A 20,005-nucleotide genomic window follows, 5' to 3' on the forward strand; every position below is an offset into this window, starting at 1 on the left:
AAAAAATTAAAAAAGAAGACAAAAGTTAACTGAAAAATAAAAAGTCATAGTAACTAAAACTTCTAAGTACAAAAAACAACTAACAAAAATCAAAATCACAAAAGCTAAGAAAGTAACTCTATCAAGGCATCAATATTTTTTCTTCTTACATTTTTACCTTTTCTAACTATCAAATCTAATCTCTCACACCTCAGTGAACATCTATGTTTCTCCTTTTTATATGTTTAAATCATTTTTTTATCTTTATAATCTATTAAAATCACTTCTAACTTATTTCAGATATTTTCATTTCTAATCATATCACTCTTGATATAACTCCAAAGATCTTTGTATATTGGTACTAATTCAGAGGCGAAGTCAGGATTAAGAGTTTGGAGGTATTAAATTTCGTTAATAACCGTCAATCAATTTTATTAGGGGTACATAAAAAATCACCCCACATATATATTTAAGGGGCAATATTACGAATTTTAAATCTACTCTTAAAATATTATTACTTATAATATTTTAATTGCAGGTTATAATAGATCTCTTTTTATTTATAAATCAATTTAATTCCACTTTATTAAATAATTAAAATTTTATAATTATATTTTTTATTATCAGGTGATATAAATAAAGAATCAATCATAACTATCTCTTACCCATTTTTAGGGATTTACCTTGATTCATGTTCCATTTTTATTGTCACACGCCAAATAAAAAATGGGCCAGACAAATAATGAACAAATTCAATGCTCATACAAAAATATAACATTATACATTTAAAAAAACATCATAATTAAAAATTATTATACACAAGAAATAATATGAAATTAGTATACAAATTTCATACAATTTTTATGCACACTTTTCATACACATTTCATGCTAAAATTATAACTATTTCATCACATAAGTCGTCATTTTTTCACAGAATAATCATGTCAATATAATACCAAATTAATATTAATTCTAACTATTAATTGTCATTTATTAGATAATGAGTACACAAAATCATTCAAATATAATGTCAAAATCGTACCAACATGGTATAACCAGTATACCAATTTCAAATAAATTTTATGTAATTTTACTAACCAGAAACATAAAAATAAAAAATAAAAACGAATGTTCATACGAAAATCTATACCATTTTCAAACAAATTTTATGTAATTTTAAAAATAAATAAATGTTCATTCCAAAAACGCCACAATTAAATATTATACAAAAACAAAATTTGAATATATTTTTTTCAGTATCACTGTTCTTAATTATTTTTTTTATGTTTGGTTAGTATACAAATACAAATAAAAAATCGCAAAGAACACCAATCTGAAGGTTCTCATCTATCACCATGCTTTATTAATACTGATAATAACCCGTCCATTACAAGAAGAAGATTATTGAATAAAAATGAATAGGAATTAGATGAGAGTGACGACTAACGAGGGAAACGTTCAAAAAACAAAAGAAATATGTTTTGAACGAATTTTAACTTCTTTGAATTAAACAAGGAAAATAAATATTCCTTTTTTTTATGAATCTCCTATTTTTATGCCACATATTAATTATGATTAATGAATTCAAATTATTTACTACTAATATATTCGTTTTTACCTTATTTATTTTTCACACTAATTAATTTTTACTGTTATTTTAAATTATTTTTTTATTTTACTAAAATATTATAACCTGCAAATTTTTATTGTTATAACTTGAAAGATAAAGAATAATGTCATAATTTATAATTATTAGTCTTATATATGTCAATAATAAAATTTTCACAATTAATATAAACATTACACATATATTTAAATTATTTTCTAATATAAATATAAAGTCTACAAAAAAAAAGCTTCTGAATTCAACCCCGCCTAGCTCCGCTTTGATACTATGATTAGTGTACAACTTTTACTAATTGGACCCCCACTTGACCATAATGAATAAATCCAATCTTTCTGGTACCAAAGTCTGAAAAAAAGGTATAAACAAATGAAAATAGTTAGATGGTAGTGTGGAGTTTCTTTCTTTCTAGGTTTCTTACACATAGAGGTAAAGTGAAAGATAAAAGAAAATAATACTCCCTATGTTCTATTTTATGCGAGGTAATTTGACTCAATACGGAGTTTAAAAAAGAAAGGAAGATTTTTAAAATTTGTGATCCAAAATGAATGATAGAAATTTGTGTAGCTGTAAATTATTTCATTAAAGGTAAAATATATATTTTATAGTTAAATTGTTACTTAATATAAAAATGTATCATTCTTTTTTGGGACTGACTAAAAAGAAAAGTAAATCACAGAACATTGGAATAATAAAAAGCAATTTGCATTACCAAGTGAGTGGCTTGTCTTTAGAGTAAGTATGTCCCTTGTATTGTCTTAATCCATTCATTGTGTTAAAGAAAAAACATATCCGTGTGAGTGTGAAATTTTAATTTCTTGTTTCTTTCTTTTTGGCACAATATTTGAAGGTATGTAAATAAATTAATCACTTATTAATAAAATATATCACAATTTAATTATTCTTTTAAAGAATATTCAACAATTTAGGGGTGTTTATTGGGTGATTCGATTCTATTTTTGTACTTAATAATTTAACTTATAAAATTCTAAAATTATTTTTAAGGATCGTTTGCTAGAGTGTACCAAAAAAAAAAAAATGCATAAATTTTATGTATTCATTAGTTAAATACTTTATTTGGAATTACAATATACATAACTAATACATAAAAAAACATGATATTAGTATAAGTTTAAAACACAATTTTTCCTCAAAATACTTTCCACATTTTTTTCACCGATAGTATTTTGCAAATAAATATTTTAAAAAAAATAGATATAATGCAAAATATACTAATACACTGCATCAAATATTATATAAAAATAACACTAACTGGAAATAATTTATCCACATCGAGTGTACACCTCAAATTAATGCAATTTTCATTATTATGTGATTTAATGAAGTAAAACACATGTTAATTAATTAAGGTTAAGTAAAATGAATTATAAATTCAAACTCATGGCATGCATATATTAAATTGTATGCAGATAAATTTTACCCTAAAAAATATCATTATTACTAATGTCAATGCTACTAATATACCATATCCAATATTATTAAAAATTTATTTGATCGAAGAATAAATTATTTCGAGATAGTAGGGATATAAAAATACTACCCAACCAAATTAGCACCGAGTGATCTGCTTGTAGATAAAGTGTGACCGTATCTTTGAATTTGGTCTTATATTTTCAAAGTAAAAGAAAAAAAAAACTGTGTGAAACATGAAATCTTTGTTTGTTTCTTCTTTTTTGCAAGGCTGTAAATTGTAATCTTTAAACTTTTTTGTATTTGAAAAAAAAATGCAATCATTCACAGTACCAAACAAATAACCACCGTCTCTATCTTTACTCCCATCACTCTCCTTTTTTCCTGTTTTCACACCCTTTACATTTCTTATATATCCACACAAAAAAACCTGTTAATGGAACTGACTACTGCAAAACCCAGAAAAATGTTGAGATTTGTAGTGTTATCACTTCTTTTTCTTCTGGGTTTATGTCATTTCTCAGTAGGGATGACGATGAAGAGTAATTTCATTATTCACATGGCGAAATCACAAATGCCAGAGGGTTTTGAAGATCATACTCATTGGTATGATTCGTCGTTGAGATCAGTTTCTGCTTCTGCAGAAATGTTGTATGTTTACAACAATGCTGTTCATGGTTTTGCTGCCAGGCTTACTCCTGAGGAAGCAGAGTCTTTACAGAATCAACCTGGGATTTTGTCGGTTTTGCCGGAGATGAAGTATGAACTTCATACGACAAGGACGCCTTTGTTTTTGGGTCTTGATGTAAGTGCTGATTATTTTCCGGAATCGAATGCGATGGGTGATGTGATTGTTGGTGTGCTTGATACTGGGGTTTGGCCAGAGAGTAAGAGTTTTGATGATAATGGATTTGGACCCATTCCAGCTTCATGGAAAGGGGAATGTGAATCTGGAACTAATTTCACTTCCAAGAATTGTAATAGGAAGTTGATTGGTGCCAGGTATGTTTTACTTACTTAGCTTCTGTTCTGCAATAGATTTTGAAGTTGAAACTTAGAATAATGTATTGAATTGTGTGAACAATTGGGGAAATCATAATTTTGTTGTGTGTCAAATAGGTACTTTGCTAAAGGTTATGAATCTACTTTGGGTCCGATTGATGTATCGAAAGAATCGAAATCTCCGAGGGATGATGATGGACATGGAACACATACTTCTACTACTGCAGCTGGTTCAGTTGTTCAGGGTGCTAGTCTCCTTGGGTATGCTTCTGGAAATGCTCGCGGAATGGCAACTCATGCTAGAGTTGCTGTCTATAAAGTTTGTTGGGTTGGTGGTTGTTTTAGCTCTGATATATTAGCAGGTTTGGATAAAGCCATTGATGATAATGTGAATGTGCTTTCTTTATCACTTGGTGGTGGCAATTCAGATTACTATAGAGATAGTATTGCGATTGGTGCCTTTGCTGCTATGGAGAAAGGGATTTTAGTATCTTGCTCTGCAGGTAATGATGTTATGGAGAACTTCTACTACTTTTTTAACTTGTCGGATTCATATAGCCGATTGTAACTTGATTTGGATTGAGGCGTAATTGTTATTGTTGCTTTGCAGGTAATGCTGGTCCTAGTCCTTACAGTTTGTCCAATGTAGCACCATGGATCACTACTGTGGGTGCAGGAACATTGGACCGTGATTTTCCTGCATATGTAAGTCTAGGCAATGGTAAGAATTTCTCCGGTGTTTCGCTCTATAAAGGGGATTCATCACTAAGCAAAATGCTTCCCTTTGTGTATGCTGGTAATGCTAGTAATATGACAAATGGAAATCTTTGCATGACGGGTACCTTAATTCCTGAGGAAGTTAAAGGAAAAATTGTTCTATGTGACCGTGGGATAAATCCCAGGGTCCAAAAGGGTTCTGTGGTAAAAGCAGCTGGTGGAGCTGGTATGGTCTTGGCTAATACCGCTGCAAATGGGGATGAGCTAATTGCTGATGCTCATTTGATTCCAGCAACGTCGGTGGGACAGACAACAGGGGAAGCAATCAAGAAGTACTTAACCTCGGACCCTAATCCGACAGCCACTATTCTTTTCGAGGGAACTAAGGTGGGAATCAAACCATCACCAGTGGTTGCTGCATTTAGCTCCAGAGGGCCAAACTCGATCACACAGGAAATTCTGAAACCAGACATCATAGCACCAGGTGTTAACATTCTTGCAGGATGGACAGGTGCAGCTGGTCCGACAGGGTTGGCCGAGGACGACAGACGTGTTGAGTTTAATATTATTTCGGGCACGTCTATGTCATGCCCTCACGTGAGTGGTTTGGCTGCTTTGCTTAAAGGAGCGCACCCTGATTGGAGCCCAGCAGCTATCCGCTCAGCTCTTATGACCACGGCGTATACAGTGTATAAGAAAGGAGGTGCGCTCCAAGATGTTGTGACAGGAAAGCCATCCACGCCATTTGATCATGGTGCAGGACATGTAGATCCTGTTGCAGCACTAAACCCCGGACTTGTTTATGACTTGAAGGCTGATGATTATCTGAATTTCCTCTGTGCATTGAACTACACATCAATCCAGATCAATAGTGTTGCCAGAAGACCCTTTAGTTGCGAAACAAGTAAAAAATTTAGTGTCGCTGATTTGAATTACCCTTCATTTGCTGTTGTATTTCCAGAACAAATGACTGCAAGCAGCGGAAGTGGTTCCAGTTCAATCAAACACACACGAACGCTTACTAATGTTGGACCAGCCGGAACATACAAAGTCAATGTTATTTCACCAAGCAACTCAGTGAAAGTCGTGGTTGAGCCTGAAATATTGGCTTTTACTCGGATGAACGAGCAGAAATCATATACCGTGACTTTCACTGCTCCTTCAATGCCGTCAACTGAAAATGTTTATGCTCGAATTGAGTGGTCAGATGGAAAGCATATAGTGAGTAGTCCAGTGGCCATAAGTTGGACATGAAGAGGTTACTGATAGCTCAAGTTTCAATGTAGCTATGTTGTTTAGTTGTATTAACTGTAGTTTTCTGCTAAAGTTGTAATGAAAAAGTTGGAAGTTGTATTTCAAATGTTTGATGGAAGACATGGAAAACTGTATGCATTCAGGAAGATGGACTTGCCTTTTCTTGCCTCATTGTACAGTGATTCTTCAAGAACTAGTTCTCTTTTCTTGCATTTACAATCTTGCTCAATAACTTGAATTTGTTGCGAACTGGTTGCTAAAGATGATGAATATAATCTCAAAATTTTGGGAGTACTTCCTATGAGTTTAGATTTTGGGAGTACATGAGCAGTTGCAGCATATCGAGGATATGATCTTATTAGAGTAGAAGGTTAGATAGGAGGAGGTTGTAGAGGGCACAAATTAGAGTAGAAGGTTAGATAGGAGGAGGTTGTAGAGGGCACAAATTAGAGTAGAAGGTTAGATAGGAGGAGGTTGTAGAGGGCACAAATTAGAGTAGAAGGTTAGATAGGAGGAGGTTGTAGAGGACACAAATTAGGGTAGAAGGTTAGATAGGAGGTTGTGAAGGGTACAAATTAGCGTAGAAGGTTAGTAAGTAGTAGTGTGGTGTCTTGCTTCATCCTAAGAAGACTAAATAAGGGCAAGATTATAAGGCATTCCTATTTCGGAAAGGCTAGCTTTTGATTTCACTCGATCTCTCCTTGGCTCACTCGCTGCCTAATTAGCCTTATGGATGAACCTTCATTTTGTTTCAATAAAAGTTGGATTGTCGCCTTCAATCCTAGAGCGAGAAGCTCTTCGTGGAAAACCTTCCATACTAATAGTCGTAGTATTTCTCCCGTAGTTTCTTGTCATTTGATTTCTATTGCATCTTGTACTTTGATCATCACACTATTTTATTATAACTACTGTCTTCTTTGTTTTTAGAATATTTTGTCGTACTTCCTCATAGTTAATCCTGGGATAATTAATTTTTATCCCACCAACCAATTAACTGCGATTCGTGTACATAAGTTAAATCCATTTCCCTTACAGTTGTTTACAGCTACTCATCAATTTTGTTTCACCTTTCATGTGATTTCAATCTTGACCTTTTCTCAATGGGGAAGGCATGACCAATATAGAAAGTGATGGTATACATTGATGGTTATCTGCTAGAGTTGTTACTATTTTAGATTGATTGAGAAGAGATATTACTGATGGTTCTTGTAGCACATGGATTGACAAGTGACATGAGAACTTCATAACTATCAATTTTATTTTAAAATTTTCATTCATATTTTATATTCCTATTAAAGTATACTAAATATGTATCATGCGGAAACTAACAAAACAAATATAAAAAACGCTATGTAAGAAAATAAAAAAATATACCAAAAAGACAATAATTTAACTGATCTGATTAATCGATCTAGATCCACAAAAAGAGATGAACAATCCACTATATAAAAGAGAGTGTAAAATATCGAGAGAAATAACCTCATAAGATTTATTCAAAATTCACTCACAATAGAAAGAGGTTCAGACAATTGACAGTGTAAGACTTGTTAGAACAGGAATGATAAAAGTACAAAGAATCCAAAATAAAACTTGCTTGGTTTAGAGACACGGTAATACGTTTATTGAAGATAGTTGGAGTCTCTCTCACAAGCAAACGAAAGAATAAATAAAAACTCTATCTTCGAGATTCAACTAAGCCACAAAACGAGTAGCATTCAAGATTGTTGCTCTTCTATCTTTGAATTTGTGATATCACCTTTTGACTAATGTCTCACAAATGTTTTTCAAGAGAAAATAGTTTTTTGAGTGCTTATCTTTTCAAACAAAAGAAACTCAATTTATAAAATAAAAGTTTTGCAAGAAAAGACTTAAATTAAATTGTATTTGTTATAAATTCATGAATTGAAAAGAAAACTTATAACATAGAATTAAAACAAAAGTAAATATTACAATTACATTCATGTATTTTGTATATTTCAAAACTTTTAACAAATGAATTTATTTAAAAATTAATTGAAACACCAACTCTTACAAGAGTTGTGTCTCACAAATCCTCGCCCTAAACAAGACTTTCAAGGCCCTTAGGTCTTGAAACAATGAGGCTCAATTTATAGAATCTAAAACATTTCTCTATAAAAGAAAAAAATAGTTAAATATGATTAAGAATTCGTATTTTTCTTTTAGAAAAAGTAAAATACAATAATGTTATTATGTTACAAAAAGTACACCAAATCTAACCTGAAAAAATCTTTCATATAGAAGGTAACAATCACAAAATCATAGAGAGATCCAAACAACTTCATTATAACAATAAGGATATCATAAAAATAAAACGTCCTAATAAAGATAATTTTATCTTCGATAAGATTTAAATTTGAAATTTATAATTAAAATTGATCGTGAAAGATTGATAGGTTAAAAACTTAAAATAATGGGATGTTAGGTCCCCGACCATTTGGCAATGTTTAATAAGTACATATATAGGTCAAAGAAAGTTTGGAACTTAGTGCTAGTTGTGTACATGATAAATAATGACCTTGCCAATTATTGGTGAGTATACTCAGCTGTCAGAATTGAATTTCTTTTAATTTCTCTAAATTTTTTGAACATAATAATTATAGGACATCTATAATGTAACTGTCAAAATAAATGTGGCACACACAAATTGAACTACATCACTATTCTATTTTTTTAAAAATAGAATAGTTATACGCATATAGTTACGAATGTAGCCATTTATTTAACAATAGAGGTATATATGAGACACTTTTATAATAAGGGGTATACAGCTTTAAATGACAAAGTTGAGGAGTGTATTAAACCTTTTTTTTTATTTTAAAGAAGGCTAAATTACACTACACTCCTATAATTCAACTCAATTGTAGACATAGCACCTATATTTTATTTTAAAATGAAACACTCTATATTAAGGGCATTATTAAAAAATATTAGCTTAATTAATAGTATTGTAATTACTTAATTGTGATAGAAGTACAATTTTTAAGAATCTAAGGTATATTTGTAACTAATTATATTGTTATTCAATCTATCTATCTGTTTATTTATAAATTATATCTGAACTTTTGTAAACCCAACATAGAAAAGTGAAAAAAGATCAAAATACACTTTTAGTATTATATATAATAATAATAATTAAATAAAACTGGAAAATATTATTTATATTATGTCTTCTCTAAATAGTTGTATTATTTCATTAATACTTAATCTTTTAAAAAAATCGAAGAGAAACAAAATTATCCTCACAATAATTTATGAATAATAATTGTTTCATCATATTTTATTTTTCATCATTCTAAAATTTGTTGCAAACAACAATATAATAGAATTCTTGATCACACTAATATAGATTATTTTGATTATTAAGCAAAGGCATGATTAGGGGTGTACATGGCCGGGTTGGTTCGGGTTTTACAAATATCAAACCAAATCATTTGTGTCGAATTATTAAATTTATAAACCAAACCAATAAAACTCGGGTTTTTCAACCTCGGGTTTTTTCGGGGTTTTTCGGATTGTTTCGGGTTTTTCCGGTAAAGTATTCATACAAACATATAATTTACTAGTACTTCAAATATTTCTTTAGTCTTACCAAAATACAACTATCTAAGATGTTTCTTAAAAATATAACACAATATGATATGATTAATGGCACTAAAATATCAAACAAAAATAACAATAATGAAATCGCGTAAAATAAATATTGCAAATTAACAAGTCATAATGAAAATTATCATAATTTAAAAGTACTAAATCATGCTAAAAATAAGTTTAATAAGTATTAGTTACATGACTAAATATTAAAGGAAATTAAAATTAGATTATGTATTTTAATTGTCTAAACCAATGTAAAACTAAAGAACAAATATTCAATATTATTGTCATTCTTAGTGTTGAATTGATTTTCTTTTTGCATTAATATTAATTTGATTTTGATTTAAGCTTTATTATAATTACCAACATCTGTGGACTATAATCTTTATTGGCCCATTCATAATTCTAAGTTTCAAACTTGAAATAATATATTAAAAGATAAAAATTATAGAAAAAGTATAAGAAATATTTTAAAAAATTATATCAAAGTAAATATTTTTATGTAGAAAATAAAATTTTAAAATTATATATATAATGTCGGATTGGTTTGGTCTTGGGTTGTTTTTTTTTAGTTAAAATCAAACCAACCCAAATTTTAGTCGGGGTTTTTTTTTTCAAAACCAAACCACTAGTCGAGGTTTTTTTCGGGTTGACTTGATTTGCGGTTTGGTTCGATTTTTGGTTCAGTTTTGTACACCCCTAGGCATGATAGTTTCACGGCCACTTTAGTGGAGAGAAAGAACACGAAATCTTACATAATTCACAACCAAAAATATGAGAATTAGCTATGAAGTTTGTTACTAATCACTCTCTAATTTGTTTGTAGCTTACAAAAATTTATTATGATTCATTGCTAAATAAGACTAACGATGAATTTTATTGTTTAGCTAAAAAAATTATTTATCACTAATTCTCATCACTTCTTAGCTAAACTATAAGGCTAACAAGTTATTGTTCTCTATGTATGTCATGATCCAAAAATAGACGTGATTATACTTGTCTTTTCCCACCAAGACAAGTCAGCATCAACCCAACAAAACGAAAGAAAAATAGGAAGATAAAGCAAGAATAAGACAAAAACGGAAAACTTATTCATTCTATAAACACCCCAAAACATGATTGTCACGTGTACAAGCCACTAATGTAAAAACATACTTCAAAAGATAAATACAAGTCTCATAGTTTTTGTTTCTCAAATAGAACAAATCATAAAGTAAAGGAACAAGAGGATCTGTCCGGATTACAAGCAGCTATCTTTCAAATCTTTGACAAGCTTTGGAATCAAAATAAGAAGAAGGAAACCACACAGATTCGGGCTCGGAACCTATACAAGTGTAGAAGCAAGGAGTGAGTACCAACAACACGGTACCCAACAAGAAACCTAATAAACAAGGCAACCTAGCTAGAAATCAAGTACTCCTTTCCATTCCAACCGAACCTCCTCAAACTACAACTTGCACAAAAATCAGTCCAACCTAACAGTTCTACCATAAACAATTCACAAGGCTCAATATTCACAGTCCTAGGTCATAAGTCAACAGTCAACATGTATCACGTAGTCAAATCACAAGTATCAAATACATCAATCACAATTAATCAATAAGTCAACCATAAGCATCCAAATGCATTAAAACACAAGAATCAACTCTCGCTGGAACCATTACTCATCGACTTTATGTCATATAGCTAATCATAACCATTTTCCATCGGCTTTGTATCAAATCACTAGCCAAAATCATTTCCCATCGAATTTATATCAAATCATTAGCCAGAACTATTTTCCATCGGCTTTATATCAATTGCATTTTTGAAAATGACCTCGGCATCATAAGCACTTGCCTAAAAAGACCTTGACATTAATGATCATCACATGTCTCGTTCAACAATCAATGCACACAAGCAACATCACACCACACGAAGAAACAACAAGTCATGTAATTCAATCCCACATTCAAGTCATCAAGGCATTTCATCAAATCAATCAAATAGGGTCACAACAAGAAAATTCACAAGTTGGCATTAACATCATGAAGCCTTTTCATTTATCCCTTCTTTGTTTATTAACATTAATCAAGTGGAGCAATAACACCATTCACCTCATTCCAAATTACTCCCCGACACACATACAATGAATATAAGTAGACAATTCTACTAGATTACAAAGCTTAAGAGATCACTTGTCCTAATGCAATCAATTAATCAATCCAAAGCTTACATTTTTCCCTTCCGAAGCCACACAATCTATATATAAGTAAGTATTCACAATAAATCTTCGGAAACAACAACACCCATACCAATTACTTGAAAAATGGGTCAATCAACTAAAACTTCAATTTCAAAAAGAAGGTTTGAACCCGAAAATCAATACTTGAAAATGATGTTCAAGACTTTAGGAACTCAATGGTGAAAGTCATTTCAAAAAATGGATCAAAATCAGTTCAAAACTTTCATTTTAGCTTAGAAATTGAGTTCTTGAAAGATCAAGCCATTTGTAATTCAGAACCCCAAATTTTGATGTTAGAAACCATTAATAATCAATGAGAAATGAAGTTCTAGGATCAAAAAGCTTACGCCATAGGTTTTAGCTCAAGAAACGGCCTCACAAATCGCCTCCAATGTCTTCCCTAGCTAAAAAATGGCTAATGGGGCTAAAATCTCAAAATTTGCAGGTCAAAATCCCCCTCTGATGTAGCAAAAACGACCAAGGGTTCACAAAAGTGAATTCCGCTAAAAACTCGGGTTCCGACCTTCGCAAAAGCGAGGCTTATAGCACCAAAAAACACAGTCAAGTCTCAAACATCAAAAGGACCCTCATGATTCATTCGGAACCCCATAAACACAAACCACATGTGCAAATCGATTATACTCGACGTTCTAGACTCAATAGAACTGTTGAAATATAATTATGAGGTCTCCTTGACCCGACATCCATTGGAACCACACGAAACTAACACAACGCCTAAAAAGGCTAAAATAAGTTCAGGACCTCTCAAAAATCAATCAAGACCTCAGCTAGGCCTAAAATCATCCCCTGAATCCAACAAAATTCTTGAAATTTTGATCCGAGCATCCGTACCCCAAATATTGACCAAAGTCAACCCAAAGACTAAAATCTCAACAATTTCCAACTTAGGACCTCAAATCCTCAAAAAGACTCCGACTCTGAAATCGACAACTTTCATATTCCACATTCCACACTCAAAACTCCAAAAAGACTCTGAAAATCACTTTTAAGCATCTTAGCCTTTCAAAAACCAAAACTTACCAAGTTCTCAATTTTTTACACAAAATTTGGAAACCAACTTTCAAAACTCAACAAAAAAAGATCCGGGATCGATATCAATAGGGTAAAATAGTAATTAATGCAAGATACATTGAGCAGTACCAAGAATTAGTCCCCCAACATAATTATTTAATTTAGTCAAAACTCACCTAAGTAAATTTCAAGACTTGTTCAAATCCATGATCATTTATTTTAGTGGGCGTTTAGTCATATTTCATTGTGAAACTTGGAAAAGGTAGCTTTTGTTTTCAAAGTGAAAAATGATATTTGAATTAGATGTGTTTGACCATGAATACAAATTGAAGTTTATTTTTGACTTTTTATGAGTGCGAAAATGAAAACATCTTTTTATTATTTTTCAAATTCTTGAAAATTATGAATTGAATTTCAAAATTTTATGGCTAAACAAAAAAGTACATAAGTACATTACTGACCTTTGAAAATTTGTTCATAGAACATTTATTTTATCGTCATTGAGTGTTCCTTTTAATATCATTGATTGCTACCAAATTAACAGAAAATAGTCAATGAACACAAGCAGATGCATAGTCAATTTAGAAGAGAGTAAATTGCTCAAGAAATTCTACTATAGCCTTGACTTACATATGCTAGGACAAAGTTCATAATATATTATTATAATTATATATAAAAAGTTTCGTTATTTCCTTTATGGTCATGATTCATGACATTCCTAATGTAGTAAAAAAAAAAGGAAAAATTACCTAACTGCACATCATTTATTATCATATTTTCTTATTTTCTCTACCATTTCAAAAAATATCAAAAATTCCCTTTTTTGCTCTCATCATTCCTTTTTTCGGATACATTAATTTGAAATCTCCTAACCATGATTTTCCTTCCTTTTTTCACTCCACAAATCTCTCTACAGTTATTATCATTAATCTATTTTTGAATTTCAAATCTTTTCTCTTTCCAATAAAAGATTTCAAGTTATTCAAGAGATAGATTTCTTTCATCCATTTTAATTTTTGATTTTTTTATTATTTTTTTTCATCTTAAAAAATTACTGAATCTTTTACTCTCGATCTCTTTATGGAAGAGAGGTGGAAAAACCTTGTTAATGCACATAGTTCATCTTGGAGTGCATTTGAAATGGTTCCAGGAATTTCTAATGGCGATCTTGATACACTTCATTCCGTTGGTTCGATCTTTTAGTTTTTTGGGCTTACTTTCAATGTATCTCGCATATTTTGATTCTTAAATTAGTCATTTTTAGTGCTATCACTGATCCGACACATCACTGCTACAATAGCTTTTGTTTTATGCAATGTATCATGTTCATATTTAAGGTATTGATACATAACTCTAATGTTGTTGAATCTTTGATTAGTGTTTATCATGTTCAATATAAATGTACTTGATACATAAAAAATTTGTTATGTATCACACACCAAAAAATATGTTATTTGGAACAATTACATGTATAATGTTTTAAAAAAAAATATAGTATTTCTCAAACAAAATAAGATACATAGATAATAATATATCATGTACCAATTTTTTAGGCATGATATGTAAATTCAAATTCATACTAAATGTATCTGATACATAACAATTACCAAACAATAATGTATCAATCTCAATAAATACACTTGATACATAAACCTTAATGTTTTTGTAGCTAAAGCACTGTGTATCAAATTAATTGATAGGTGCATGATACATAATATATATCAAATTCAATAGTTTTCAAACTTTATTACATATATCATTATATGTATCAACTGATCACTACTGTTTTTGTATCCCACACAAAAAAATGTTATTTATACTAATTATATGTATAATGTTTCTTTTTATAAAATACAATATTTCTCATACAAAATAAGATACATAAATAGTAATATATCATGCACTAATTTTTTAGACATCATACGTCAATTTGAATTTATACTAAATATATCTGATACATAGCTATAACCACACATACATGTATCCAGCAAAGCTATGTATCTCTTCAACCTTTTTATACGTTGTTTCAATGCATAGCGAATACACATGAATAATTTCATAGCACCAACATGGACAGCACAGGGCAATTACCTGAAGGAAATTTGCAAAAAGAAGATATCATATATTTTTAACCAACCCAGTTGTCCAACAAGTAGGCAGAATCAAGTGATGTTGCCCCTCCCACTCCAAAATTCATACCTTGCCTGAATTTTAAAATATTCCTTTCATTTTTTCCTTCCAAATATGGTGGCACTAATATATGAGAAATTTAACATCTTTGCATAAGCGTTTAAGAGGAGCCTGGATACTATAACACGAGAGCACAATTGACAATGGACAAAAATTAGTTGATTGATCCATTGACCAATGTATTAATTATCCAAATTTGTAGATACGCATACCAATAAAATCAACTATTGTTTTTTGACTTTTTTCAATTTATTACGATTTGGGTGAGAATTGAAAGAAGAAAATTTGAATTGTTTGAAGCTAGACAGATTTGGAATAGAATTGAGAGAAGAAAATTTGAATTTTGATTTGATTGAATCTTTTAAGATTTGGGAGAGATTTGAAATTAACTAGATTAAGCGTGATTTGGGGAACTCACATCAATTTTATATTCTCTTTCCTTTAAAAGTCTAACTGATTTTGTTTTAATGTATCAGATTTAATGTATCCGACTTCTTTGCTATGTATCCGAATAGCAATAATTTTGAGGGATTTTTGTAAATTGAAAAAGAGTAGGGATAGAATGTAATTTAGGTCCTTACACTATGTGATTTATGTAAGTTATAAAAAAAAACTAATCCAAGTTTTAAAAAAAAATTAATTTAATTTTTTAAGATTTTGAAAACTAGAAGTCTAGAACCTTACCTATTGGTTTAGAACTCTGAATTAAACTACTTAAATTTTTAATATCAATCAATAAAGTTTCTTACAACATCAACCAAGGTAGGTTATTATAACAAATGATTAACATTTTGCTAACTTAAAAAATCTATCCCAATAAAAACAAGTATTAGAAAGAGATATCTTATATGAAACTAAAAGTTTATCTCACGTAAGAATACAAAAGTTATAAACCATTCACACAAAATAAGTCCTTTAATAAATAAGTTTGGAATAATTGCATCTCCCAAACAATTTATAATACCTCAAAAATTGGTAATCGAATTGGAGGGGAAGAAATTTCATTTTGGCTACTACTTCAGTTTCACGAGGCCCACCTACGGTTCATAGAAGATTCTACGGGTCATAAAAGACACTTGTAGAAATTGAGTTGAGTTTTGAAAAATTACGAGCCCTTGAAGTTAGGTCTATGATTGACCGAGACGGATCGTGGTTTGGTAGACGGACCGTAGGAGGCTTCCGTAGAGTTGGTTTAGACTTAGTGAAATTTTGGTAGAAGGGTCGACTGTCATTGAAGGGTTTCGTAGAGACTTGGCAAATTTTTGGGTCCCGGTAACTTGACCTACGACAATTTTAATTAAGGTGTTTTTGGTCATTTCCTACCTACCTAAACTCTAAATTATGTCGTTTAGGATCTATAACTACCACTATAACTATTTTTACTCTTCAAACTTAGCCTATTCACTCTCATTCACTCAAACTCACAAAAATCTCTCAAGGTTTCTTCTCCAAATTCTCTCTCGAACTCTCAAGGTTGAAGTTAGAATTTCAACAAGCTTCAAGTCCTTCTCTCCATTGCTATGACTTTGATTACCTAAAGTATATGAAATTCACCAAAGTATTCCTTTCATCCATTGGGTCCCAAAAGAATCTCAAACTCTAAATTGATTTCACACAAATTTCAGCAGCAGTGTATACAAATCTCTATGGTCCTATTTATTATGATTCAATTGTTTATATTTTCACTCTTATTATGTATGATTTGATTCAATTACACTATTTTTAATAGATTTTATATGGACCCATGCCTATGCGTATTTTATGCACTTGAATTATGAATAATGCTTATGAATGCATGAATTTTGATCATGAAATTAATTATGAAAGTTATGCATGTTTTATGAAAATGATGATTTATGAATTAAGGATTCTTTGAAAAAAGTATCAATGATTTGTGAAAGGTTTTCTCACATATAATGAAATCATGATTTAGATACTAATGAAGGTAACTGTCTAATGTGAAAGTTTTATGAAATCATGATTTGAAAGGAGCTAATATGTGATGACTTATGCTTGGATTTGTAGTTTAATTGTGTTTTCTAAGTATTTTCATATGGATATGATAGTGTCTTTTCCGTCGGGATTTACTTAGCACCGAGAGGACTTTGAAATAGAGGCCTACTGCTAGTAGAGGTTTGGTCTTTAGTAGCAATTCCCTTATCCCAAACTACGTGCCCCGTAGAATTGTCTAAAATGATCTAGCTAGTGGATTCACAATAACAATTATGAATGAATGAATAGAATTCTACCTTGGCAAGTAGTTTCCCCTTTCGGTGTGATTCATGTTGGATTCCATGTTATAGCTCACATGATATCTTTTTAATTAATATATAAAAAGTTCTATTATTTCCTTATATGGTATGACTCATGACATTATAAATCTAGTAAAAAAACACCAATCCAAATTTTAAAAAATTTTAATTAAAATTTTCAAGTTTTTGAAACTAGAACCTTAGCTATTGTTTTAGAACTTTGAATTAAGCTACTTAAATTTTCATATCTATCAATAAAGTTTCTTACAACAACAATCACCAAGGTAGGTTATTATAACAAATGATTAACATTTTGTTAACTTAAAAGAATCTTTCCCAATATAAACAAGTATTAGAAAGAGATCTTCTGTTAAACTAAAAGTTTATCTAACATGAGATTACAAAAGTTATAAAGCATAAGCACAATATAAGTCTTTTATTAAATAAGTTGGGATAATTGCATCTCTCAAAAAACTCTTTAACCACCGATAGTTATTAGTGTTTTAAACATTGAACTAAAGACACTTGTGTAGTAGATGTAAAATCAACAAATATCTTTTAAATGAGATTGATAATATTATATTTTACAATCTGTGATTTTAGATTTTTTTTCAAAATCATTAGGGAAAAAGAACAAATATATCCTTGAACTGTTATAAATGGTATGCATATACCCTTCATTATATTTTTGTGTTATCAGTATCTTTGCCGTCAAAATTGTGGAGCGTATATACCATTTATACTAATGAATATACACATATTTTAATCATATTCACTGATCCGATCTTTATTAAATTTCTACAAAAAAAAAAAATCTTTATTAGGTAATGTTGGAGGAACAACTTGGTATTTCGCAAGTGAAATTTCATCTTCATATTCAACAAGAATAGCAATTGGGAACATTCAATGGATATGAGTATATGACATATGCATTCAAAAAGTTCCCTCAGTATTCTGGTTTTTCTTTTATAAAATAAAATAAAATAGTGTATTTTTTCAATTTTATAAGTCATACCTAAAGCATATTCGTCAAGGGGTACTTTATTGAATAAGTTGGGATTATTGCATCTCCCAAAAAGATTTTCTAACCGCTTGATCGTCACTAGTGTTTTCTACTCCCTCAATTTCAAATTAATTAAATCATTGAGGTGTTTCACACCCTTTAAGAAACGAGGATTAAGACATAAATTAGACATAACTTTCCATTTTTACCCTTATTAATTATTATCCAATTTATGATTAAAATAACTAAACATTAATTAATAATTATTCCAATACTAACTAATGAAGGATAAAATTGGAAGAAAATTCTAGAAGTAGTCTTGAAAATTGAACGATTAAGTTAATCTGAAAAATGAAAATTGTCTCAACAATTCAATTAATCTGAAATGGAGGGAGTATATCAATACAGGCATTGATAATGCTTGCACCTAGCTTATCAAGTTGGCAGTCGAATGATAGTTTAGATATGAAACTCACATTTTTAATAGTTTAGGTATGAAATTCAAAAAAATATAGTTTAGGTTAGCTTTTGACACTTCAATCTTAGATTGTTTGATAGAGTGTACAAAATAATGATAAATAGAGTGTATTATTGGTATTGTTTGTATTAGTTATGTTTGCATTAATTATACATAGATGATTTCATATGTAATGTTTGATTTGGTGTATTAAAAATAGCAAGCATTGCATAAAAATACTCTCTCTGTCCCAATTTATGTGACACTTTTCGTTTTTCGAGAGTCAATCAACTTAAGTTTGACTGGAAATTTGCGCATGGAATCTTCAATTTTTTTGAAATAAAATTTATATATTTGTAAATTACGTAAAAAGTATAATTCAAGATGTTTAAAAGATCTATGAAAAAATTGCAATCAAAGATAGAATAGTTTGAATCTTGATCCGAAAAGTGCCACATAAAATGGGACGGAGGGAGTATTTATTTGCAAAGATATCCTCTATAATTGTAGTGGAAAAGATTTAAAAAAGATTCTGAGGGCTAATCAGATCTTTAACCATGCACGCAACATGCATTAAATCCCCTTGCACTACTAATATCTAAACATCCATGGTATTAGTAATACACACTTAAATACACAATAAAGTATATAACTAATGTTAATACATTCTATCAAATGACCCCTTAATGTTTCAAATAAGTAAACCGTTGTTAGGGTGTTTTTGGTATGGAGAAAATTTTTTTTACAGAATTTTTAATATTTTCATGTTTGATTGGTCACATTGATTGTGTCTTCTCCACCCTAGCGACAAATACACATTGATTGTGTCGATCGTCTCCGCCCTTCAACACACCTAATTTTTACCCCCATTCCACCCGCAACCCCCCCCCCCTTAATATTTGTTTTACCTACCGAACACAAGAAAATAAAAAATCCACTAATTTCCGTAAAAAAAACATTTTTCAGAAAAATACTTTTCATGAAATTAAACATTTTCCGTCATACTAAATACACCAATTAGAAAAATAAACTTCATAAAAATAAGAAAAACAAGTTTTATAAATAGCATTTCACACCAATTTATTCCTTTCCACTCTCTAACAAACCCCGCCCTCCATAGCCCCAACCCACCACCACCCACACCTCCTAGTCTCCTACCTCAAATAGTGTCTGAATAGATTATATACAAATACTGTTGAAATAATAATTCTTTTCTTATAATCAAA

At 30.3% G+C, this 20,005-nt stretch overlaps 1 protein-coding gene across 1 annotated transcript; it reads left to right on the top strand.

The window, feature by feature from the left end:
• The first annotated feature begins 3,356 nt into the window (after positions 1-3,356).
• On the top strand, positions 3,357-6,221 carry LOC102586356 (subtilisin-like protease SBT1.7). Its single transcript, XM_006343141.2, has 3 exons — positions 3,357-4,038; positions 4,156-4,541; positions 4,649-6,221. Exons 1-3 carry the CDS (start codon positions 3,473-3,475, stop codon positions 6,007-6,009), a joined length of 2,313 nt encoding a protein of 770 aa, XP_006343203.1. The 5' UTR covers positions 3,357-3,472; the 3' UTR covers positions 6,010-6,221.
• The last annotated feature ends 13,784 nt before the right edge of the window (positions 6,222-20,005 follow it).

This window comes from Solanum tuberosum, unplaced genomic scaffold, assembly GCF_000226075.1.
Source record: "Solanum tuberosum cultivar DM 1-3 516 R44 unplaced genomic scaffold, SolTub_3.0 scf00042, whole genome shotgun sequence".
Taxonomy (NCBI): Eukaryota; Viridiplantae; Streptophyta; class Magnoliopsida; order Solanales; family Solanaceae; genus Solanum; species Solanum tuberosum.

Excerpts from the sequence above, each read along its gene's own strand:
- LOC102586356 (XM_006343141.2), top strand. The coding sequence starts at position 3,473 with ATGGAACTGACTACTGCAAAACCCAGAAAAATGTTGAGATTTGTAGTG. Across the intron at positions 4,039-4,155 it reads AGGAAGTTGATTGGTGCCAG|GTACTTTGCTAAAGGTTATG; the intron begins GTATGTTTTACT and ends TGTGTCAAATAG. Across the intron at positions 4,542-4,648 it reads TTTAGTATCTTGCTCTGCAG|GTAATGCTGGTCCTAGTCCT; the intron begins GTAATGATGTTA and ends GTTGCTTTGCAG.